The sequence below is a fragment of the Copidosoma floridanum genome, unplaced genomic scaffold, assembly GCF_036245765.1.
Source record: "Copidosoma floridanum isolate Cflo_tuat_1 unplaced genomic scaffold, Cflo_Japanese_pri ptg000017l, whole genome shotgun sequence".
NCBI classification, from domain to species: Eukaryota; Metazoa; Arthropoda; class Insecta; order Hymenoptera; family Encyrtidae; genus Copidosoma; species Copidosoma floridanum.
The window spans coordinates 4,273,173-4,295,123 of NW_028321894.1; the positions used below are offsets into that span (position 1 = coordinate 4,273,173).

General features: G+C 32.0%; 1 protein-coding gene across 1 annotated transcript in view; it reads right to left on the minus strand.

Annotated features, from left to right (window-relative positions):
• The window catches only part of LOC106644845 (uncharacterized), a 2,208,360-nt gene that overhangs the window by 1,595,529 nt on the left and 590,880 nt on the right, over nucleotides 1-21,951 (minus strand). Inside the window, exon 9 of the mRNA XM_089592443.1 lies at nucleotides 952-1,259. Coding sequence (XP_089448569.1) covers nucleotides 952-1,259 — 308 coding nt within the window. The remainder of the gene's footprint in view (nucleotides 1-951; nucleotides 1,260-21,951) is intronic.

A 21,951-nucleotide genomic window follows, 5' to 3' on the forward strand; every position in this document is an offset into this window, starting at 1 on the left:
GCATTTTTTTTTTTAATAATGCTGATGATTGATTTAAAAGTATTATTTTATTGTGTCAAAGCATAGCTTATCTTAACGTACCGGCTTCGTTCTTTTTGAAAATTGTCATTCTGTACATTATCTAACTTTAGTTATATTTAATTACTTTTTTTCAAAAACTAAAATTGTTAGAAAAAAATTTTTTTTCTTATTACAAAAACAATCAACAAAATTATTATTTTTTAACTTGTACAGCTAGCAGAAAAGGCAGAAAAAGCTGCTTTTTCTAGTATTCTTTTGCTAGTATGTTTGGTGAATATATAGCGACTAAATACTTGAAACAAAAATAACAAGAATAGTACAATAACAATTATAAATATCTAACTCAGCGTCGAGGAGCCTGACAGCTATGTTGTAAATTTTACTGTCCAAGCATTGAATAAGACTACCACTAACCAAGTAAAGGAAAATACTCTTTGATTTCGTTGATAGTGTTTAAGCTTCTTTGGAAAAGGTTGATAGTTTTTGTTTGGATGCTTATATGCGGCCAACGTTAAAACTCAAAATGAGCTCTTTAACGATATCTAAGTTATAACAAATTTAATTATGCAAAGTGTACGATTTCTTTATTTCTGCACCTATACCTAATTACATAAGCAGTTATCAAACACCTGCCCTCCGTTTACATTAAACCATAAACGAGGATAAATTAAATAAAAGATCAAAATTACATGGAACGGCATTTAGTTTTCTTTGCCATTCATTAGGAAGCCGTTGTTAGGCCGACGCCAGGGTTTAACTTAGTGCTTATCTTGGGGGCTCACTCTTTAGGAGTAAAAAAAAATTATATTGCATACAACCATTTTTGAAATCTTTTTTGTTTGTGTTAACTAATCCTTATACTTTAAATAATTATTAGTTGCTTTACAGTATAATATGTGTATATAAAAAAAAAAACTTTATTATTCTTACCAACAGAAAAAATAAGATGAATTAAACTCTTTTTACTGCCATCAAAAGAGTATGCTGTAGTATAAAACCAATGAAATAACATTGATATTAATCTTCCAAGCATATCTGATGGAATAACTTGATCAGGTGAGCAAAGACTAATGAGAAGCCACACTCCATAACGCGCTAAAAGTTGACGTTGTTCAAATGCTGATGATTCATTTTCATTTACTGTAGTGTTTATGGAGCCCTCTTTGGAATAGTAACTCCCAGTTAACTCTTTGTCTTTATCACAATTTATGACGCTGGCCTCTGCTTCTTTTAATAAACTACAAAATAATATATACAATCCTTGTGTAATCAAAAAAAACTTAACTATACATACGTGCAACTATTAGTTTATAATATTATACACAAAAGAAGTTAATAACAGTAGCTGCACAGTATAGTATATTGCTTCTTTCAGTAGCAAAAATGAAGAAAGTCCATGGTAAAAAACATTTAAAATCTGAAGCAAAGTAAAGGCTAGAAAGAATGTAATTATATACATACTTTGCTTTTTTCTGTGAACTAAATACGAGTACTGACCTATTGTTTTGAAAAAAAAAATGATTTGATCTGTTAGTGCAGTTAAGTAAAAGCTATTGCTGTATTGAGCATTGTTTTTCTAAAGTTATAGAATTATTTTTTTTGTTAGGAAATTATATTTTTTTATAATATAAGTAAGTTTTAATAAATATCAATGAAAGTAATCCATCAGAATGTATAAGTAACAATTCTTGATAACAATGAAATGCATAGTTACATAATAGATAGCTTTTCTAATAAATGTTCAAATAGTCATTAATAAGATAACGGTAGTCCCACAGCTAATAGGTATGACCACTACGTTATAACAACAAAACTATCAGCTATTCAGTTGTGCTACATAAGTTGCTTATAGAAAGGCATACTTAAATTGAGTAAAATGTTTACAACACATTACTGTATCTAAAAAGAAGTTAATTGAGTAACTTGTTCGTCTTTCAGTAAAAAAAAAATATGAAGACTAGTTCAGAAATAACAAGCCAGCAAATTAAGTTTTTGAATAATAACTGAATATCAGTATGTGTTTGTTACATAGAAATAAGAAAAAGCTCAGAGTCTTCATACCAGTTATTTTAAAAATTTAAAGTCAACGTATATGTTATAAAATAAAGTTACTTTTATGTCGGTAACTTTCACAAAATCCTAGAGTCTGAAAAAAATTTCTGGAAGCGAAAAAAATTGTATGCAAATTAAAGAGTGAAACCACTTTTTTGGTCACAATTGTCCAAACTGATTGTAAAAGTGTCCAAAACTAATTACGGATTAAATTTTCGTTTTTTTAACTTAAATCAAAAACTTTTACTTTAGGCAAGTGTTTTCTTAGAACATAGAGTTAAACACTCCAAAAAGCTATCATTATTACTCTTATCTTATTCAATTGAATTGAAAAACAGCAATAAAAAGTTGTAACGTTATAGTGTATAAGCTTTAAATTTTCTCTAATATTCTTTTACACCACAGTTAAGTACTAGATCCATAGCAGAAGATTCAATTGACAATCTTGCCATTGTTCTTGATATACATTGCTACAATTTTTTATTAGAAGTCAAGCAAATATGTTTTAAGAATAACTTCGACCTATCATCAACACCATTAAACGGCTTCTTTGATACGTTAACAATGTGATTCATGTGTTTTTAGGCTTTTTATACTAATTATTTATCAACGGCTTAGTAACGTACAAACATGGTTATTATAAGAGACTTAATATGATATTTATCGTTAAGGTTCCTAATGACTATAACAATTCTTTTACGTACAATTTTGAACGTAGCTCATAAAATTTTTTCGTATCAGTCAGAACAGGGAAATAAAAAAAAAAATTTCAAAACTTATGTCAAATAGAAATACAACTTAATAATTCATTCAACTTCAATAAATACATTACCACTTTTTATCAATATAATTCAATAAATCAGAACTTTTCATTATTTAGTACAAGTACGATGAAATTAGAAATCAGTTGAAGGCAAATAAGAAAAATAATTATATTGTTGTCCTTGTTCGATGTTTTTTAATTTAAAACGTTGTGCTGGCTGTTGTGCTTATCTCATTAGACTACAAATACATATCGCATATAATGTATTTAAGTATATAAAACACTAAACGAAGATAAGAATATATAATTTATTCCCGTATTTTCCTCTTACTGACTGCTGATTCTATCCTATTTATATTTAAATTTACGGAACTTCAAAATAAATGGCTACAGAAATTAAATGCCTCCACTCCAGGATTCGAAAGCATCTCAGCATTGGGACGGTCATTGAAGTAAAGCTAAGCAACTCTATCTAGGGCAGAAGGGTAAAAATATGTATGTAGTTATACAAACTTTGTAAAAAAAAAAATTATAAAAAGTCATATCTATACATTAACTACTCTAGCAGCAAGACCTTCTAGGTCCTTAAGAATTACTGCACAATCGCCCCACACCTACAATTATCCAGACTTCGACGAAACCAGCGAAGCTACCACTTTTATGGCTTTGGATGTAATACTACCATTACAATTTTATTCAAAGAAACGTCTTGATTCTCTGAAGAGCAACAATAATTAACCCCAACTTTCCCTCTCAGTTTAAAGTCACCTACCCCAACGGGCTTTATTTAACAGTTTCAGTTAACTACCCTGACATGAGCAGGGCATCATATGAGATTGATCCAGATGTTCTAATCCTACTGAATTGGCGCTATCGTTCCAGGCGTCATATCTATATATCGATTGTCGATGCTATAGATCCGTTCAGTACGATAGGGACGCCAGATCACGAAATATCAGGCTTTAGTGTGTTGCTCTCCTGATCGAAAACGTAAATTTTACGCTTGTAACTAGAATTTTGACTTGTCAGGTCAATAATGCTTAAATATTTATTTGCGTTGGTGGAAAGTTGTTAGTAACACGGTGCAGGTTATCAACATTTCTGCAGATTTTGATATCTGGAATCGTGCAATAAGATCATTGCATAATAAGGTATGTGTTGAACTTTGAACACAAAATTTTTTAATAACTTGTCTAATAATATTAAAAAATAGTCCTTTCAGCAACAGTGACTAATACTCCTGACAAGTTCATGTGTCGTCAGCTGTCGTTTTTGCCGAGAAAAAGAGCATCATCGCTTGAAGAAGAAGGAGGAGGAGCTACTGGTACGGCTGCTTCTAACTTCTAACCCTGCTTTGGTGAATGTGTTATTTACGCATCAGGCATTTAAATGTTATCGCGAATATTTCCTATAAAAAATGAAAGCGCCGCCGTGAAAAGAAAGCGTTAGATCGACACCCTAAAGATCTTCTACATTAAGTGAGTTGATAATTGTTTCTATCTGTCTTACAGTTGCAAGTTGCGAATCATGCCTTAATTATAACGTCACGCATACCTATTGTTTCTACCCTCGCTATCCTAATAGGTTTTCCCATTATTTTTGTAAGATGACGATTTTTATTTTATCTGCACTTGTTGAATTAGGCTACTTGAATCCTGTTTACACAAAGTACTCCTCGCTATTCTTGATCCTGTATATGTGGTTGTTAACACTTTCGTTTTAAAAAATTTTTTTTGATCACGTGCTCTTTTCTTTGTTTACATCAGCACATGTCAATAATTAAATTGGTCTTTCCCTAAAGGGCCCTAATTTAGTTGATAAATGATCTAAACTTTTGATTAAGAACTTTGGAAGGGTATGTGGTATAATGGTTAAATACGTCTCTTTTGTCATGTGGTAATTAATACACTTATACAACGTTAAAGAAAGACAGCAAAAGATCATGTTGTGTACTGCAGATGATAAAAGTTGTCATTTACTTGAAAGGCATTATTCAAAAATTTTTTATTCTAACTTTTGCAATTGAAATGCATCAATTTTTTTTGCATTGTCTTGGAACTTCAGGAGGGTGTTGAATATCAAGTACAATTCGATAGTGGAGACAAACGCACGCGAAATATCAAATCTTATTACATGCGTCATGGGTGAAAAGTATAATTAAACCGAATGTATTTTTTAGAGTATCTGTAAGCATAGTTTTGGCTCTTAGATAGGGGCGTCATTTCTTAATTGAAGAAAGGCAGCGTCCCACTGGGATATAAAGCAAATGGCATCTGCCCTTACTTGGTCTTTGAAATGGCTAAAGGTCTTGGATCTAATATTGTTCTTTACCAATCGATGACTAATCAAGTTATATTTAAAGTAATAGTTAATGTATATGATCCAATGATAATGAATAACTTTTTTGTATAACTTGACAATTTGTATGAATTTTAAGTGTTACGCCGACGCAATGGAAGGTGGTATTGCCAAAGTAATGGCCAAAACGGTAATATCTACATTCCAGTTATACAATAGTGCTTAAATATTTGAAACTATGGGTCTGGCTGATAAAATTGTTAAAAAGTACTTTAAGGTGTGTAAAAATATATGCGTTTGACACATAAATAATGTTTAATTGGTAAGAATGTTACGAAAAATATTTTATTAACGCAGTTTGTATCATCTTATTTTTCTCCACAAAGGCACTTGTTTCTACACAAAGTTTTCTCGAGTCATCGAATGACCTACTAAGATGATAGCTTTGATACCGTGGTCATCAACAATTCAGGGAATTCCAATTGAAAAGCTGGTGGCGAAAAGTACTCAAGCAATCCTCGCAGTATCGCTTGTCTTGAAAGTAATTTTGCATTGCCTACATTTTTTTGTGAAATGGCATGTTTTACGAAGGATTAATCATTTAATTTTATTTAAAGGGATACGTCGGTTCCAAGAATTGGAATGCGTACAAAAATTATCGACAAACATCGATGAAAGTTGTCCAAGCCTGCACTCTTTGTGGTCAGCTGGAATTGGTGAAAAACAAGACTGCAGTTGACACTTCGCTCGTAGATCCAGCCTCGAAAATTGTCAAGCGCTGGAGCCATGAGTTTTGGTTACATTTTACTGGAGGCTTACTCCACCCTCGCCATTGCCATGAATAGAACTGGTGGTAAATCAAATATTAACGAAGGTGGCAGAAACGTAGACAGATATTTGAATCAAGATCAGCAGTTTAACAAACAAGTGACCATTAGACAGATTGCCAGCGGTTGCTTTGGCGTAACTCTGAGTTATTTGGCCAATGCCGATGATTTGCAAACCATGCTAAGTGCCTGTACAGGATGATAAGCCTCTAGCAGATATTAATCATATAGAAAATATTTTCATGGAACAAAATATGGTGCAACAGTACACGGCATTTTGACTTGACGCCCTCAAAAACAACAGACCATACGAGGGAGCCCTCCAAACGAGATAACTTGAAATGAACCTTATGTCCACTTCTCAGGTATTACAAACCGTTGCAATACATTCATTATATTTAAAATACCTGTTATGTAAGAAACAAAATAAATTTTGTTGTTACAGGCTGATGCAATCTTTGGCAATAGAATGTTCACGCACTATCATCACGCGCATGTAGATAAGCTTTATGAAAAAGCTGGACTCCTACGACGTGCTCTTAAACATGGCGCCGACCTGAACTAGTTGCGCACACTCATCTGTTATTTTCTTGACTGGCTTATCAGTTTCTTCGGTACGATGATGGTCTAAAACTCACTGGAGTATTTTAAAGCCATGCTTACTACACACGTGTACCAGAATCCTCAGATCTGCTTGCAGATACTATTAGAGCTGCTGTTGCTTTGTTCGTTTTATCGTTAATTAATTTTTTCAAGATATATTTCTAACAGTGGCAGCAGGGCTGGCTGGGGGAACAGACCCGGCGCCAAATGAATAACGTTGCTGATACGCTGGTTATGCTGGCTAGGTCAGTCAGTTATGTTCTAAACATTGAACGTAATAATAATAGTGATAATTAGATTACAGTTTTTAAAACATGTCTGATACTGTTTTTGTTCACGATTGTTATTATAAATTATTGCAATTCATTTTATTAAATCAACTTTATGACCATTTATCTTTATTATTAATTTTTATACATCCACCATCTTGGACAAAAAGCATTTTAAATTTAATCAAAAATAACAATTTTTTGACTTAATTTTCTTTTTCATTATAATTTCTTTATAATTTGTAAATAAAACGTTAAAATTTTTAAGAATACAAACAAAAGAAGGAATTTATTAAGAAAAATAAAATAAATATACAACTTACGTTATAATTTTATTTTATTTAAATTTTATGGTAAAACCATTGACTTTATTAATCTTATATGTGAACTTCTTGCCTCACAGTGAGATTTTAGATAGAGAAATCCAGACTGAGCCAAAAAGATTTATTTGTATGGATCTCGAGCCCAACAACAAACGAAACAACTTTTGGACCTAAGTATATGTAAGCAATAAGTTAAAATAAAAAATTGTAAAAATTGCGAAAACAGGCTTTTTGCTCCTACCAAAAAAACTGTAACTAGGAGATAAGAAACGTTTTACATTATAAATACGTGCAGGTTCAAGATAAACAAAATGAACTCTGGTGGACCCTAATAGGCCTTGCCATTTTTCCTCAAATCGCCTAAAAGTGCCAATTTTGCCTTGTTTTTCAGTAGTTTATAACTGGCGTTATAACTAATATTTTGAGAGAATATGGGTTTTGTGATTTTTAATAACTCTACAAAATTTGAAGACGATCAGATGCAAACTTTTTACAAACAGTCAAATAAACCAGAAAATAGTCTTTTTTCAAATAATCACTCTAAAGAAGTTGTTACATCACATAGAGCTATTTAAAAAAATGTTTTCTCTTAATAAGATATTTATCTAACACGGATTAAATTTTCGTATCCCTAAATGTTTCCTAAGTATCCTAAAAATGTCTCGAAAAATATCGTTTTTCTGCAAAGTACCAGCGGCTGCACTGGCTTGGGCAAGCCCTCGAGTAAGGCCACGCCCTTTTCCTCGCAGTGCCATACCATGCCACACCAAATTTTTTTTTATAATGTAAAATTATAAAATACATATTAATCCACATGTTTATTCATTTACTATTAAACCCTTTTTTCTAATTGTGATAATTGTCCTACTATTATTCAAAGAGAAAGCGTTTGTTTGTATGTTCACCATGCATACTGAACTGATCACAAATTTTGAAAGAAGTTTAATTCTGAACTGCGACTTCTACCTTGATTATCTCTTTTAATTTATCTATCGATTAAATTAAAGCTTTTGGTAAAGGATTTTAAGTATTTTGCAAGCAATAAGGCGAAATTTTTCCATTTGTAAGATAAAATAGAGGAAGTAAAACCATGATTTTGATATAATTTTTTGTTGTTAGTTGTTCGAGAGCTGTATTGAATATGTTTTAGTTGACATGCTAGCTCACAAAACACTTGAAAGCACTCAAGCAGTTCTTCTAGTAAAAAATCATGTAAAAACTCTTTTTCGCATGCTAGATAATATTAAGAACAAAATAAGGCAATGTATCATATGAAAAAAAGATTGATAACCAGAAAATACAATAAAAAATAGAAAAAATACTTCTTTTTAATCCTTGGCTAACTAAAGGTAAAGATGGGAGATCCTATTTCAAATTGGATGGCTATTCTTTGTTGAATCGAGTAGATGTGCTAAGGGCTCATGTACTAAAAAAACGAACAACATATATTGAAAATAAAAAAACGTAACATAAAAATTAGAGATGAATGTTGCGACTTAAAAAAAAAAAAAACATTAAAGGTGTTAAAAACCAATAGCAAATACATCTAATAATCACAAAGACAAAACAGCCAGAAATGATAATATCACGAACTCTTAGAGTCTAATATAGATACCGTTAACACAAAAACTAACGTATGTAAAGAAAATGATGGAGTTGATAATTTACATAATATTATAAACAACTTGGAAGTAATTGACACTGGTATAGAGGAGGAAATAAACGTTATTACCTCTGGATTGATCAACGATGATTTTAAAAAATCAGTTCATAAGTACAACCCTGAATTGGAAGAAATATACGATTAGATTGGACCAGCATCAAACATTACTCATTTTATTTTCAAAGTATGTAGTGGAAAACGAAAAGTAGCCAAATATCATTATATAACGTAGCATAATATCACAATAAATCAGTCACACATGCGTATAACAAATGTGAGAATGCCGACTGATTTGGGGAAATAAGATTTAAAGAAACTGTCTTTTGAAATAAAAATTACTGCTTTATGGACGTATAAGAATTTATCCTTTTGACAAATAGATACACTTCTATCAATTTTTAAAATCATCGCCAATGATTCAGAGATATGAAATAAATGCAATTTGGATAAAAACAAAATTTCGAAAATAATAAAAAATGTCATTGCTCCAGCCTGCTACAACATATTTATAAATGTTTTAAAACAAACAAAGTTTAATCTTTTGGTTGACAAAACTACAGATTTAACGACTGATTCCTCCATTTGTACTGTTGTAAGATATTATGATTATGAGTCATGCCAAGTAAGAGATTCTTTTGTTGATTTGCTGCGTGTATACACAGGTGATGAAGATCAAACAGCAGATGCAATCACGATTTGTGATTTAATATTATTTCCTTTCGTTGGCAATGACATACCTTTAACACAAATCATATCTTTTTGTTCTGATACTTGTAATTTAATAATGGATAATACAAGTTCCATATCATTGTATCTGAAAGAAATTATTCCGGGAATTAGAATAGTTGAATGTAATAATCACCTTGAAACTCTTATTGAATAAAGAATTATATAAAAAATAGTTACATTAGGTGGCTCACTTATTTTAATTTAACGTTAAATATGTATGACAGAAACACCGCATGTCGACTTTACTTAAAATCTGAACTAAAACACGCACCAAACGACAAATATTTACAAAAAATTGTGAATTATTTCTAAGACCCTATTTATAAAGTATATTATTATTTTATACTTGACATATATATGACACTGCAGAAACTTAACATTTCATTTCAAAATGAAAAACCATTTATCAATAAGAGTGATGACTACGTTAGAACAAAATATTTGTAGTTTTTGAAAATAAATTTAGAAGATAAGTACGTTGAAAACACTGAAGTTGCTAAAATCGATCCTCTTAAAGAATCTTTTTAGAAATCATTAGAAAATGTTTGATATTCTAAAACTGTTTCAGAAAATGCTTCAAAAGTTGTGGGAGCCAATAAGATTGCAAAATTTAGAAACGACTCTCATCAATTGGTTATGAAAATTTGTCAAAAAATCAAAGAAAGATATGATATACGAGATTATTTTCCAGTATTAAAAAAATTCTTACATCCAGAGAATGCTTTAAACCTAACTATCACAAACGAAATGCTGACTTGTATTTGTTTTTTTTTTCATTTACCAAATTTGATAGATAATGGAGATTTAGATAAAATAAATAAAATAAATTATAAATATGCAAACTTACCTTTCCATTATTTCGATGAAAAAGTTTTAATAACTCAAGATCAAGCCCTTTTCTGGAAAAAAGTTGGCGATCGTATTGACAATAATGGTCAACCTTTATTCAAAAATTTATGAAAATTTGCATTGGTGGCAATGACAATCCCTCACTCTATTGATAAGCCAGAACGTTCGTGGAGTTTAAGAAATTTGCATGAAAGCTTGGATAGAGGATCGATGAGTTTTGAAGTATTGCGTGATAATTTACAGTTATAGAAGTAGATACACGAAATAAATGGCCCCTTAGACTTTGAACCTTCATGAGAAATGTTGAAAAACTCTATATTATGCTTAAATGATGATTTTAAAAACAAGAGTATTATTATTAATTTAGATGTTTATAATAGGCAAAATATTAGCGATGAGTATTTTAATGACTGTCAAGCGTAAGAAAGTTTTTACAGAAGTGTAAAAAAAAAGTTAAAGTTAGACTTCGAAGATTTATGTACCACGCTTAGTGATGACCAAAATATTATATTTCAAGAACTACAAGAATAAATTAATATTGTCGAAGAAGATAATCAATCAACATTGGATAAATTTAAAAATTAAATTACTACGTGTGCATCCATGAATATAACAACAATTGAAGTTCAAGATGTACAAACTGATAAGATCATAGATATACTGGATCAAAGAAGTCAACAAAATATTACTGTCCTAATAAATAATGAAATAGAAACAAAACTTGATGGCTCTTAAAATTCAATTCAAAGAAAATTCATCGATATGGCAAACAAAAGAGACCTCTTATATACTGTTGGTAGATATTCTAATGGCAGTAAATAAAAAAAAATCTTTTCTAACGATTTTCAAACCATTATGGGTGATAATTGTATTAATGGTAATATCATAGATGACATGTCTATGATATATGAAAGACAAAAAAATAACAAATACGTATTTGTTAGGACATACTATTCTTACTTGTTATTCTGTGACACGTGGATAGAATCTCCATCAAGTGGTTGGTACATGCTTACCTATGTATTTCCATCTAGATGATTTATATTTTTACCATACTTACATACAAATCACTGGTGATTAATTATTTTTCGCATGTGCTATAACTTATTACATTTTTGATCCTATAAAAAGAACTAATGAACGAATTTTTTCAGAAATTTTAAGAATCAGCAAACTTTTGAAGAAATATATATATCAATGTATTAAAAAAAAAAATGAAAATATTTACAACAGGAGCATGGAGACTTAGTTATCGTATAAATAAGATTTCTCAACGGCCCTTCCAAACAGATAGTTTTTATTGTGAAATATTTATTATTTATTACATGCATAAAATTATTAATTTGAAAAAAGACATTTGATGGTAACAGTTTTAATCTTGATTTATATGAAACAAGTATTTGTGATATTCTTCTCCAAGAGTCAGATAATATGAGAACATTTTGTCAATTTTGTTAGAACAGTGAAAATAGAACTAAATGCCAAACTTGTCACAGATGTAAAAGATTCATACACTTAACTTAGGTAAAAAATAAAAAGTTCATTACGAAAAAGTCAGTTATGTGAAAACTGAACTAATGTTTAACACCAAATGGAACGGATGTGAATGCCATAAATTTTGCAAAAGACCAAACGTGTTGAGAAGAGAAAATCAAACGAACATTGATAAGTGATCCCAAAACATGAAAAGCAAGGAGACTTATGTCAATCAAGTTATCTGAATCGTGAGAGGCATGAGGTCTTGTTAATAAAGCATCTTGAATCGGGCGACGCAAGCGGACTCGAGTTAATAAAGCACCCAGAACCGTGCGAGGCCAGGGGATTCACGTTAATAAAGCACCCCGAATCGTGCGAGGCAAGGGGACCTATGTTAATACAGCACCCTAAGTCGTGAAAGGCAAGGGGACCTACGTTTGTAAAGCATCCTGAACCGTGCAAGGCAAGGAGCCTCGCGTTATTGAAGTACCTTGAATTGTGTGAGGCAAGGCGACTCGCGTTAATTAAGCACCCCGAACCGTGCAAGACAAGGGGACTCGTGTTAATAATACTTTCCAAATCGTGAGTACAAAAATTAATCTAATTAATACAACAAAAGTTATTTAAATAAATAAGCCAAAAATGTTTAACTACAAATTTAATAGTGGTACTGTAAAAGTAATTTGAAAGAATGTTTATCATCATATTATTATTCAGCTCAAAAAATTACTGTGTACTAAGGCATAAATAAAATCTATTAACATGAAATATGTAATTTTAACAATATCATACAGAATTATAATTACCAAACTTTTAATTTACTGTACAGAAAAAAATACATATTTACTTTAACCAACAGGTATTTTGAATCTGTCTTTCTTAGAAAAAATATATCCAAACGCAAATAACTATTTATAACAATTTTATTTAATTGTAATAAACAGCAGTTGAAATACTTACCACAAGCGCTTACTCGCTTATTTAATTGTAAGTTAATAGGTTCATAAAAATCATAATCTTTTTAATATAACTAATTAATAAAGTGGGCTTTGATGCACGAAATCATCAAATTGTCAATCCTACTTTTTGTATGGTTGGTTAATAAATCAGTATTCACAACTTTAGGTGAATAAGCATTGGCGATGAGCGACTTAACTATGTTTTAGTATTATTTATTAGTTAATGTTAATTAATGTTATTTAATAAGTAAAAAATAGTTAGGCTACTTATCAGTGTCACTTATTTGCCTGAAAACTAACTAAATCAACATACCAAATTACAGAATAGTGGGGCTACTCGCCTAGGTCGTTTATGTGCCTGAAAATTAATTTTATTACCATACAAAAAAAAATTGTGCTACTTGTTACTAGCACTTACTCTAAAGCGCTCGCTAAAACTTGATGACAGTTGAAATAATTATAGATTGCTTGTACTTGATTAAGGATTAATTCATTGTATACAATTTTACTTCTGACTTAATTTTAAGCTAGAAAAAGCTTCGTATCTTAGCTTATACTCATTATGGTTTCATCCAGAAATAGTTGATTTCAAGTAAACCCTTGTTATTACAGTAAATATTACTGTATTTTTTTATGCTTGTATTACTTAGTCAAACATTTATAGCTATAATTATACCTATAAATAATAGCTATATTATAGCTATTATTACCTATAAAACAGCTATAAATATAGCTACAAATTATAGGTGTAAGTTTTATTCTTTAATTTAATCACATCAAAATTGGTTTAAAATGAGATTTGTTTAAGATGCTAATTAGACATCTCATGTTAACATACATATGATAAGATGAAAACTGGGGGCCTGAAGTTTTTTTGAACAATCTCTAAAAAACTTGAAATACTGTTTGAGATTTTTTGTTATTTTCTACTTATTAAAAAATACTTTAGGCCCCCAGTTTTAATGTTATCATACGGATAATAGCATAAGTTGTCTGATAAACCTTTAAATAATACAATTTTAAATTAATTCTTATGTGAATGAGTTTAAGCAAAATTTTTAGCTATAATTTATAGCTACATTTTTATCTGTTTTATAGGTTATTAAAGCTATAACATAGCTATAATTTATAAGTGTTATGATAGCCATAAACTTTTAAGTAGTTAGTCAGATGAGTTACTCGTAGCAGTCAAGTATTTTTCAGACATCTTTGTATTAGTAATTTTTATTTTGAATTGAATCTACTGATATCACTATTTGGTAATAAAATTGTACTATTGTTGGTCATAAATAATTTTTTTAAGAATTAATAAAGTATAACGTCATGTCATGAAAACAACTGAGTTTTGAAACAGATAATACGTTTGCGTCAACGCTTAAACACGATTTAAAAGTCAAGTACTATTAGGAATGCGAAAAAGCAAAAGAGAAAATGAAGACATTTTTTGCTTGTTCCTTGGAAGACATTTACTATGAACATCAACGTAAAAATATTATTTGATCCATTTAAAGATAAAGACGTTTATCGTCCTAGAAAAAAGAATCACAGAAGTTTTTTTTGTAAAAGTAACATAATCATGTGATATTTTTTCCTAACGCGAATTCTTACTGCAGCTGTAACATGAGTATTTACTGTGGTTTGTGGTAAAACTATAAAATATATCATAAAAAACATAGTTCAGACGAGCTTCATTCATGTAAAACGAGGGAGCGAGCGAATGCTGCCGTGCACGTATCATTTATTATTGTATATAAGTACCAGCCAGCTCTGACTGCACTGAAAGAAGAATTGAGCTCCAAAAATTCCGATGTTTGGAAATTGAAATAGCTCGACATCATGGAGCTCTAATAACTCTAAAATTTAATTGAAAGATTTTAAATGCAGATGTACTTCTGCTTAGAATGGTGGTTTCATAACGATCTTATTTCATGAATATTAAAAAATTAAATATTTTTTGTAAGTCAGAATAATGGACCCAGATTTATCATGATTCAATAAAGTGGATTAAGTTTTTATTAAGCATTGCGTATTGCCTAGGTGAAGTATAGAGGGGAGTTGACCAATCTGCTGTCTTATCAAGAAAATAAGCTTCCGAAGTTCTTAATGAATAAGTGAATTCTAAACCTGTACATGTAAAAAAAAAGGTTTTCACTATTTTTTATTGCCCACATACTCCTTTTTTTCTGTTTCTTTTTAATAAGAGCTGTAAATACATTTTATACAGCTTAATCATAACACTTCTTACTTCTTCCTCGTGATATTGGGTCATTGCATTGGTCGTATAGACTTTCCACAAGCTCTTAAACTTCTTACGATTTGCTTTTTATCCATGTCAAAAGTCTAACTAATTATACAATTAACACTTTTAATGATATTGTAGACATTAGCTGCGGATTGTACTCACAGGTTTCATACTTTATCCACGCTTTACGCGAAAAAATTCGTCATCGTGCACATGGGTTAAAAAATTTGCAAATGTGCCTGCATAAATAGAGAAGTATGAGTATGCCTAAACGTAACCTTATTTTTGCGTTTTTTACTTATCTTTATCCTGAAAAAAACAAGTTATAAAAAAAATTTTATTTAGTATGACGCGTTCTGAATATTAAAATGGATGTTGACATACTCTTTGAAAAATGTTTGTAAAAAAAATTAAAAGTAAATTTAAAAAAATAACAACTTCAAAATAGAGAATAGCTATATGTCTATTGTTTCTTCAATTACAATCAAATAGAGTGGATTATTTTTCTTTTCTGGTAGCCAAAATAAAAAAGAAAAATTTATTTGTTAGATTTAAAGATTCCAACGCGAATCTATTATACACAGATCATGTCATATCAAATGCATGAATAGTATTTTTGATTAAAAGGAGTTCTTATCCCATGTAATAGGACAAAAGTACCTTTTTTTGGCTCAGTATGGTAAAGAAGTATTTTTCTTTCTACATCCTATGACCAACAATTCGTACATGTATTACATAATATATCATAGAAAACATGGAACTATTTAGAATTGGCAACACACGTGTAACATAAGTAGTTCATTAGAGTATATGTATTCTTTGCACGCACGTGCTCAAATACGTAATATTAAAATTCTCACTATTGTAATATCAGATTCTTAAAGGTATGTCAAAATTAGGTGTACTCTAATTTTCTCAGTTTCTATTATACCGAGTTTAATAACATTTGAGTTACAAGTTTAACTTCTGCTGTGGGTCCCGAGACCCACACTTGGTTTTTATTTTTTAATGATAGTTATTATTATAAATGCTGTTTTTGGTTCACACATTACAAATTAATTTTTTTTTTTTCACTCGAATCTCAAGTCAATATATTTAAGAAGCATTTATTTTATAAATAGTTATTAAGTTAACTTTTATTAATCTCGTCCATAGTACAATCATAAATCTAAAAAATCATGACTAGTGGGCTCTGGCACCATACAGATTTATATTAGCTTTTAGCCGTACATTCGTCTGTCCTTCATTTTATATTATTATACATAGATGTAGACACTAAGAACTGAGGCCTAGGGTGAAACATTATTGGAACCAGCCAAAGAATATCACTGATATTTAGAAGCCGTATGATTAGTGAAGATCCAAAGTATTCTTGCAATATTGATAAACGGTGAGGAGTTATGTCGGTTCCGAAAAATTGCTACATGCAAAAATTTGTAACCAGCTGCAATTTTGAGATTATCAAGGGAGGGGGGGGTCACGTTTCTGACGTCAGGAATTTTGGAGAGTTATGCTTATCATCCCTATTTTCTGACGCAAAAAGGTGAGCTTCCCTTCCGTCCTTAGATAATCTCAAAATTGCCGCAACTCCATTTTCGAGTTTATATTATAGTAAAACACGTTTGTTTAAGTTAAGAGATATGGTGATATTCACGGCTGGTTAAAAAAAACTTTCACTCTGAGCCTTAGCTATTAGTATATTACCCATTACTAAATTCAGATGGATGCATATCCAATTCAATCGCTCTGTGGTATTCGTTATTTTTATAATTATTAAAAACTAATTTTATAAGATAGAATTATCTCAGTACGAAAGGTAAGGCAGATACAGCAGGTAACTGGTTGGTGTTCTTCCACCAGCCCACGTGATGCTATATATAGATATAAACTTTAAAAGAAAATTCTTCAGTTGCCACATGCATAGCAAAAATACCAAATTTTATGTAACAGTTAAATTACCATAATTTTTAATGAAAGTTCATTTACAGCTGTAGTAAAAATTTAAAAAAATTATTTACCATAAGTTTTTTAAATAAACAATTTAATTTTTGTACTAAATTGTCTATGTTGTTAATGAGAGCCGTATTTACCAGAAAACAAAAAGAGTTGAAAACGAAAAAGTCTTTTTTTATTATTGAAAAACTGTTGCGTAGGATTCTATGGTGTTGAATTTCGCACGAAGTAAATAGTCAAAGCACTAGTATCAATGTCTTTATTTATGCAAAAAGGAGAGAAGAGCGCGTCACGTGTGTAAGACCTTCGTCCTTGCCAGTTCCAGCCAGAAAGCCCCTCCCTTCGGCACCCTATCTACTTAAACCTTCGCTCTCTCCCACTGCAATTATCTATAGTAGACCCCAAAAAGAGGGAGCGCACGTATGTGTATCTATGATATCGTACGTGACACGTCCGAAGCAACGCCACTATCGTTCTCGACGGCGATTTCCTTTTTTATTTGTATGTTTGTGTTGGAGTGATGTTCGTATAATGTTGTTTGTGTTGTATGTGAGATTTCTAATATAGGAGTGAAAAGTCAGAGAGAAAAAAAGATTTTGTCCTTGTTCTTCCTTTACACAAATTCGCTAAATTGTTTTTTTTGTGTAAACATTTGTTGTTTTTGTTCACGCTCTTTTCCCTTTATAATAAAGTGCATTATGGCAAAATTCTTATTTATTAATTCATAGAGTGTAATAAACTTAAAATTAGTTTTACTAGTTATTAACTAATTATTTTATTCTACTGCAAGATATTATTGATAAATTTGTAAAATATGGCATTAAAGTATGTTTTAATGTATTGTATAGTAGTACTTATTCTCCTACTGTTGGTTTAATTATCGTTTTTATGTTTTAATAAGCATTATTATTTCAATTGACTGCGCTACGAGCCTATTATATTTTCTTACATAACGCGTTTTTTGTTCGTAAATATGGTAACTTAATTATAATACGCAGACAAATTAGATTTATGTATGCTTACAGAATTTAATTAAAATTTTTTTTTTAATTCTCTTATGCGTGAGGACGTTGCATATTGTAAGCTGCTGGAGGGACACCTGTGACCGCTACGAGTACTTGGTTTTGCGACGTGACTTGTCTTTATATGGTCTGTAGCATTATTGGTTGCACTGTCACTGCACCTGCCGCTGTGCCTTCACTTCAAGAACTGCTCCTTCTACCTGTAACATTCTGGCCAAATTTAGTGTTAAGGGGCCCCCTGTTCTTAAAAATCCAAATAACTTCACCACCGTGCCTAATAATATTTCCACCACCGTCCACGCGTAACCCTTGCAGTCTGACAGCTCTCCTTTTGATTGCACTGCCTTGAATTCGTATGCTTGGTAATACACACCACCGTAATGTTTTCTTATTTTTTACATTCTTCTCTATTCTAGCGGGTATATTCTTGTTTTTGACAACTTTCAAGAACCGCAGTAGAGAAAGTGAGGGGCGGGAAACAAGAGTGGTTGGCTGTGTCGTCTTTATCAACGTTCTATCAATGCTTCTATTTTTCTATATCTAGGCTTGTATATGCACCTGGAAGGTAGTTTACTTGAATATGACGCGACCCAATGCATTATACCATTCAAGAACCGTGTGCTTATTTTTAGTTGCGAGTGTGGCAATCTCTTTACAGATATCTATTTTCTCATACGCTATGCAGTATAGGTACATCTATTTCTCGCTATTTTACTGTGACTACGCTTCCATTTTGCTGCATGCTAAAAGTTTTCTTTCTCTGTCTTTATTATATTTATAGTGGTTTTTTTCTCAGTTTGTTTTTTTTTCTCTTATATTTCTTATTTTTGCTGGTAATTCAATAAGTACACTTCATCAACACATTAAATCATTATTATACTCCAACAGAGGCGAGTCCGGGAGGATTTACAATCTTGTGATAGAGGCTCCATTGGCTTATATTAGTCAGTCTGATTTTTTGTTTGTGGAATCTTCCCGCTCCCATTCTTCCATTTTTGTGTGTCATGTATAAAAAGGGATTTATGATAGAGTCTTATAGATTTTGATAACCCAACGGCGCTGGCACCAATTTACTGCAATTATCGTTTTCAACTTTATTCTCTCCCTTCTCGCTGGCTTGCGTTGTGGCTTTTTGTCGATTCATACTCTTTATTTTGCGGGGTAAATATTATTTCCCAAAATTAATTTGAAGTGTACGCACATATTTTTTCTTAATTCTTGCAAAAATATGTATATACATCACCCATTTTCATAGTCTGTACGAAACTTTAGTACATTTGCTGTTCGTTGCGGCTCTCTACACTTTTGCAGGCATTCTAAATTTTTTAATGTGTTTCTCAGCTCGTCAGTTGACAAATTAAGATTGAATTAAAAAATTAGGCTACGAAATAGTCCTGGTACTTTAGAAAGTATTTTATAAGGTTGAATACATTAATTCGTTTTTCTTCGTGTATTGTTGTTGAGATATGCCAGCAACTTGTCTGTTAGTACTGTTGAGTCGGACAGTAGGTTGGGTTCCTTTACTATTTGATCCCCCGATTCTCCAAACGGGACTCACTTATCAATTTTACGCAACATTGGGTCTGTGTTTCTCCTTTTCTTCTATGACGCTTGTTCCTAAGGTATTTTTTTGTTGGGCTTCTACACGTCAATCCTCATTCCCAGCCTTTCCTCTACATCTGGCCTTCTTACGTCAATCATAACTTGCACCCGCAGTTCGTCTGATCTTCCCTCAAACAAATCGTGTATATCTAGTTTTTTGTCCGCCTCTGTTGATGGAGCGAAGTATGTTTCTGTGCTTCCTGAGGGCTTCGATGACCTACGTTCTTCTTCTTCCACATTTTGTACCGTGTACTATTTGATATTTGCCCTAGCACGCTCTTATTACATTTATAAGTAACATCAGTGAGCGGCTCATTCGCTGTATTCTTGTACTGTCGTGGTTCTCCTTCACTCTTTCCTTCCTTTGACCTCTCATGCTTTATCGGCTCTCTGTGACGCTTCAACACCTCTGCCTTCGAAAACACCTTTCCCAAAAGTCTCGGTGCTTCCTGCTACCTTGTCTGCTACCGTATTTGTTTTCGTTTCTTAATTGCTAACTATAATATTCTTCCTTGGGCAACCTCGTTTTCTCACTGTTTTCTTTTTCCTTAATTTTTTTTCATTTCTACTTTTTTCTCAGATTTGGAGTCTCCTTCACCATCAGCTTTTTTTCTTCAGTACTTCCTTATCTGAGTCCTCTGAATCAGAGTAAATAATTCTTTCATTCTTGGTATTTCTCTGAATACGCTGTTTACGGGTCGTGTTCGACCACTCGTGTTTTAAAAATGCGCGCTGGAGGCCCATCGCTATTGGCTAGTCCTTTCTTCGCTTGTTTATCTGCCAACTAACACAGTTCTTGGCGTAGCCGTTCATTGTTTTTTTTCCCTCTCCTATTACTGGATTTTGAGAGAGTGCGACAAGTGTTTTATTTGAAATGCCTGGCCAATATACTACATAAAACTCATAGCCTCGTAGTTCTGCTTTAAGCCTGTTAAATCTTAAGTCAGGCTTCTTTAACGTATGATAATATTTGAGTGGTTCATTATCTGTGACCACTGTAAATTTGCACCCAAATAAGTACGTCCGAAACTAATCTTTTGCAAATACTATAGCTAACAATTCCTTATCAGACGTTAGATAGCGTAATATACTCCCTCCGAGGCATCGTGAAGCATATTCACACGGTCCATCTTTTCCCAAACTCACCTTGGCTTAATATTGCCTCTATTGCGTAGTCTAACGTATTCATGTTAACTATACAGGGCTTCTCCAGATTAGGTGCAATGAGTACCAGCTCACTACGTTATGCATCAACTAGTGTTATAAAAGCTTGTTCCTGTTGCTCTTCCCATTTTAATTCTTTTCTTTTTATCAAGAGTTTGGAGAGTGGCTGAGCAATTTTAGCGTAATTCTGAATAAATTGTCTGTAATGTATGACGAAACCCGGAAATTGTTTAATTTTTTCCGCATTTGTAGGTCTCAGGTATTTCTTCGCTGCTTCGGTTTTTTTAGATCTGTTTTTATTTGTCCGTTTCCTACGTCGTGTCCCAGTACTTTCACCACATATTTTAAAAATTGGCACTTTTTTGGCTGAATTGTTAAGTTTGCTTCCGAAAGCTGCTTTAAAAGTCTAATAAAACGCCTACCATGCTCTTCGAGGTTCGGAGCAAATACCATGAAGTCATCCAAATACACCTCGATTCCATGCCCTTGTAGACCCGCCAAGGTGAGTGACATCGCTCTTCAAAATAAATTGGGTGAGTCCGTCCATCGCATTGGCATTCTCTTATACTGATAATGACAATCCAGCCCCGAGAATGCCGTTTCATATGCGTCATCCTCGTGAACTTCTATTTGAAAAAATCCCTGTTTATAATCGACTACTGTTATGTATCGAGCCGACGCTAAGTGCTCGAGTATATCGCTTTGAAATGGTAAGAAATGGCAGCTTCTTACAGTAATTTCATTGAGCTGCCTAAAATCAGTCACCACGCACCAACGCTTCTCCCCATCCGGCCCCACATACTTGGGTAAAATCCACATGTTAGAACTATACGGTGATCTCAATGGCTTGACGATTCCTTGCTCGAGCAGATTTCTTATCTCTCTTTTATATGTTCCGTAAGCGCTGGTGGGTACCTATAGCGCTTCACCGTCACAAGCTTATCCGTCGTAGTCATGATGCGGTATTTCAATATATGAGTTGCTTTCAGTTGCTCTTCATCTAGGCTAAATACAAATGGATTATATTCTATAAGTTTCCAGACGTGCGATTTTTTTTCTCGTTGCAGCTTAAAACATCAATAAGCTGCATAATTTTATCGATTCTCGCTATTTTTCCTTTTTCCAACAAACTATAT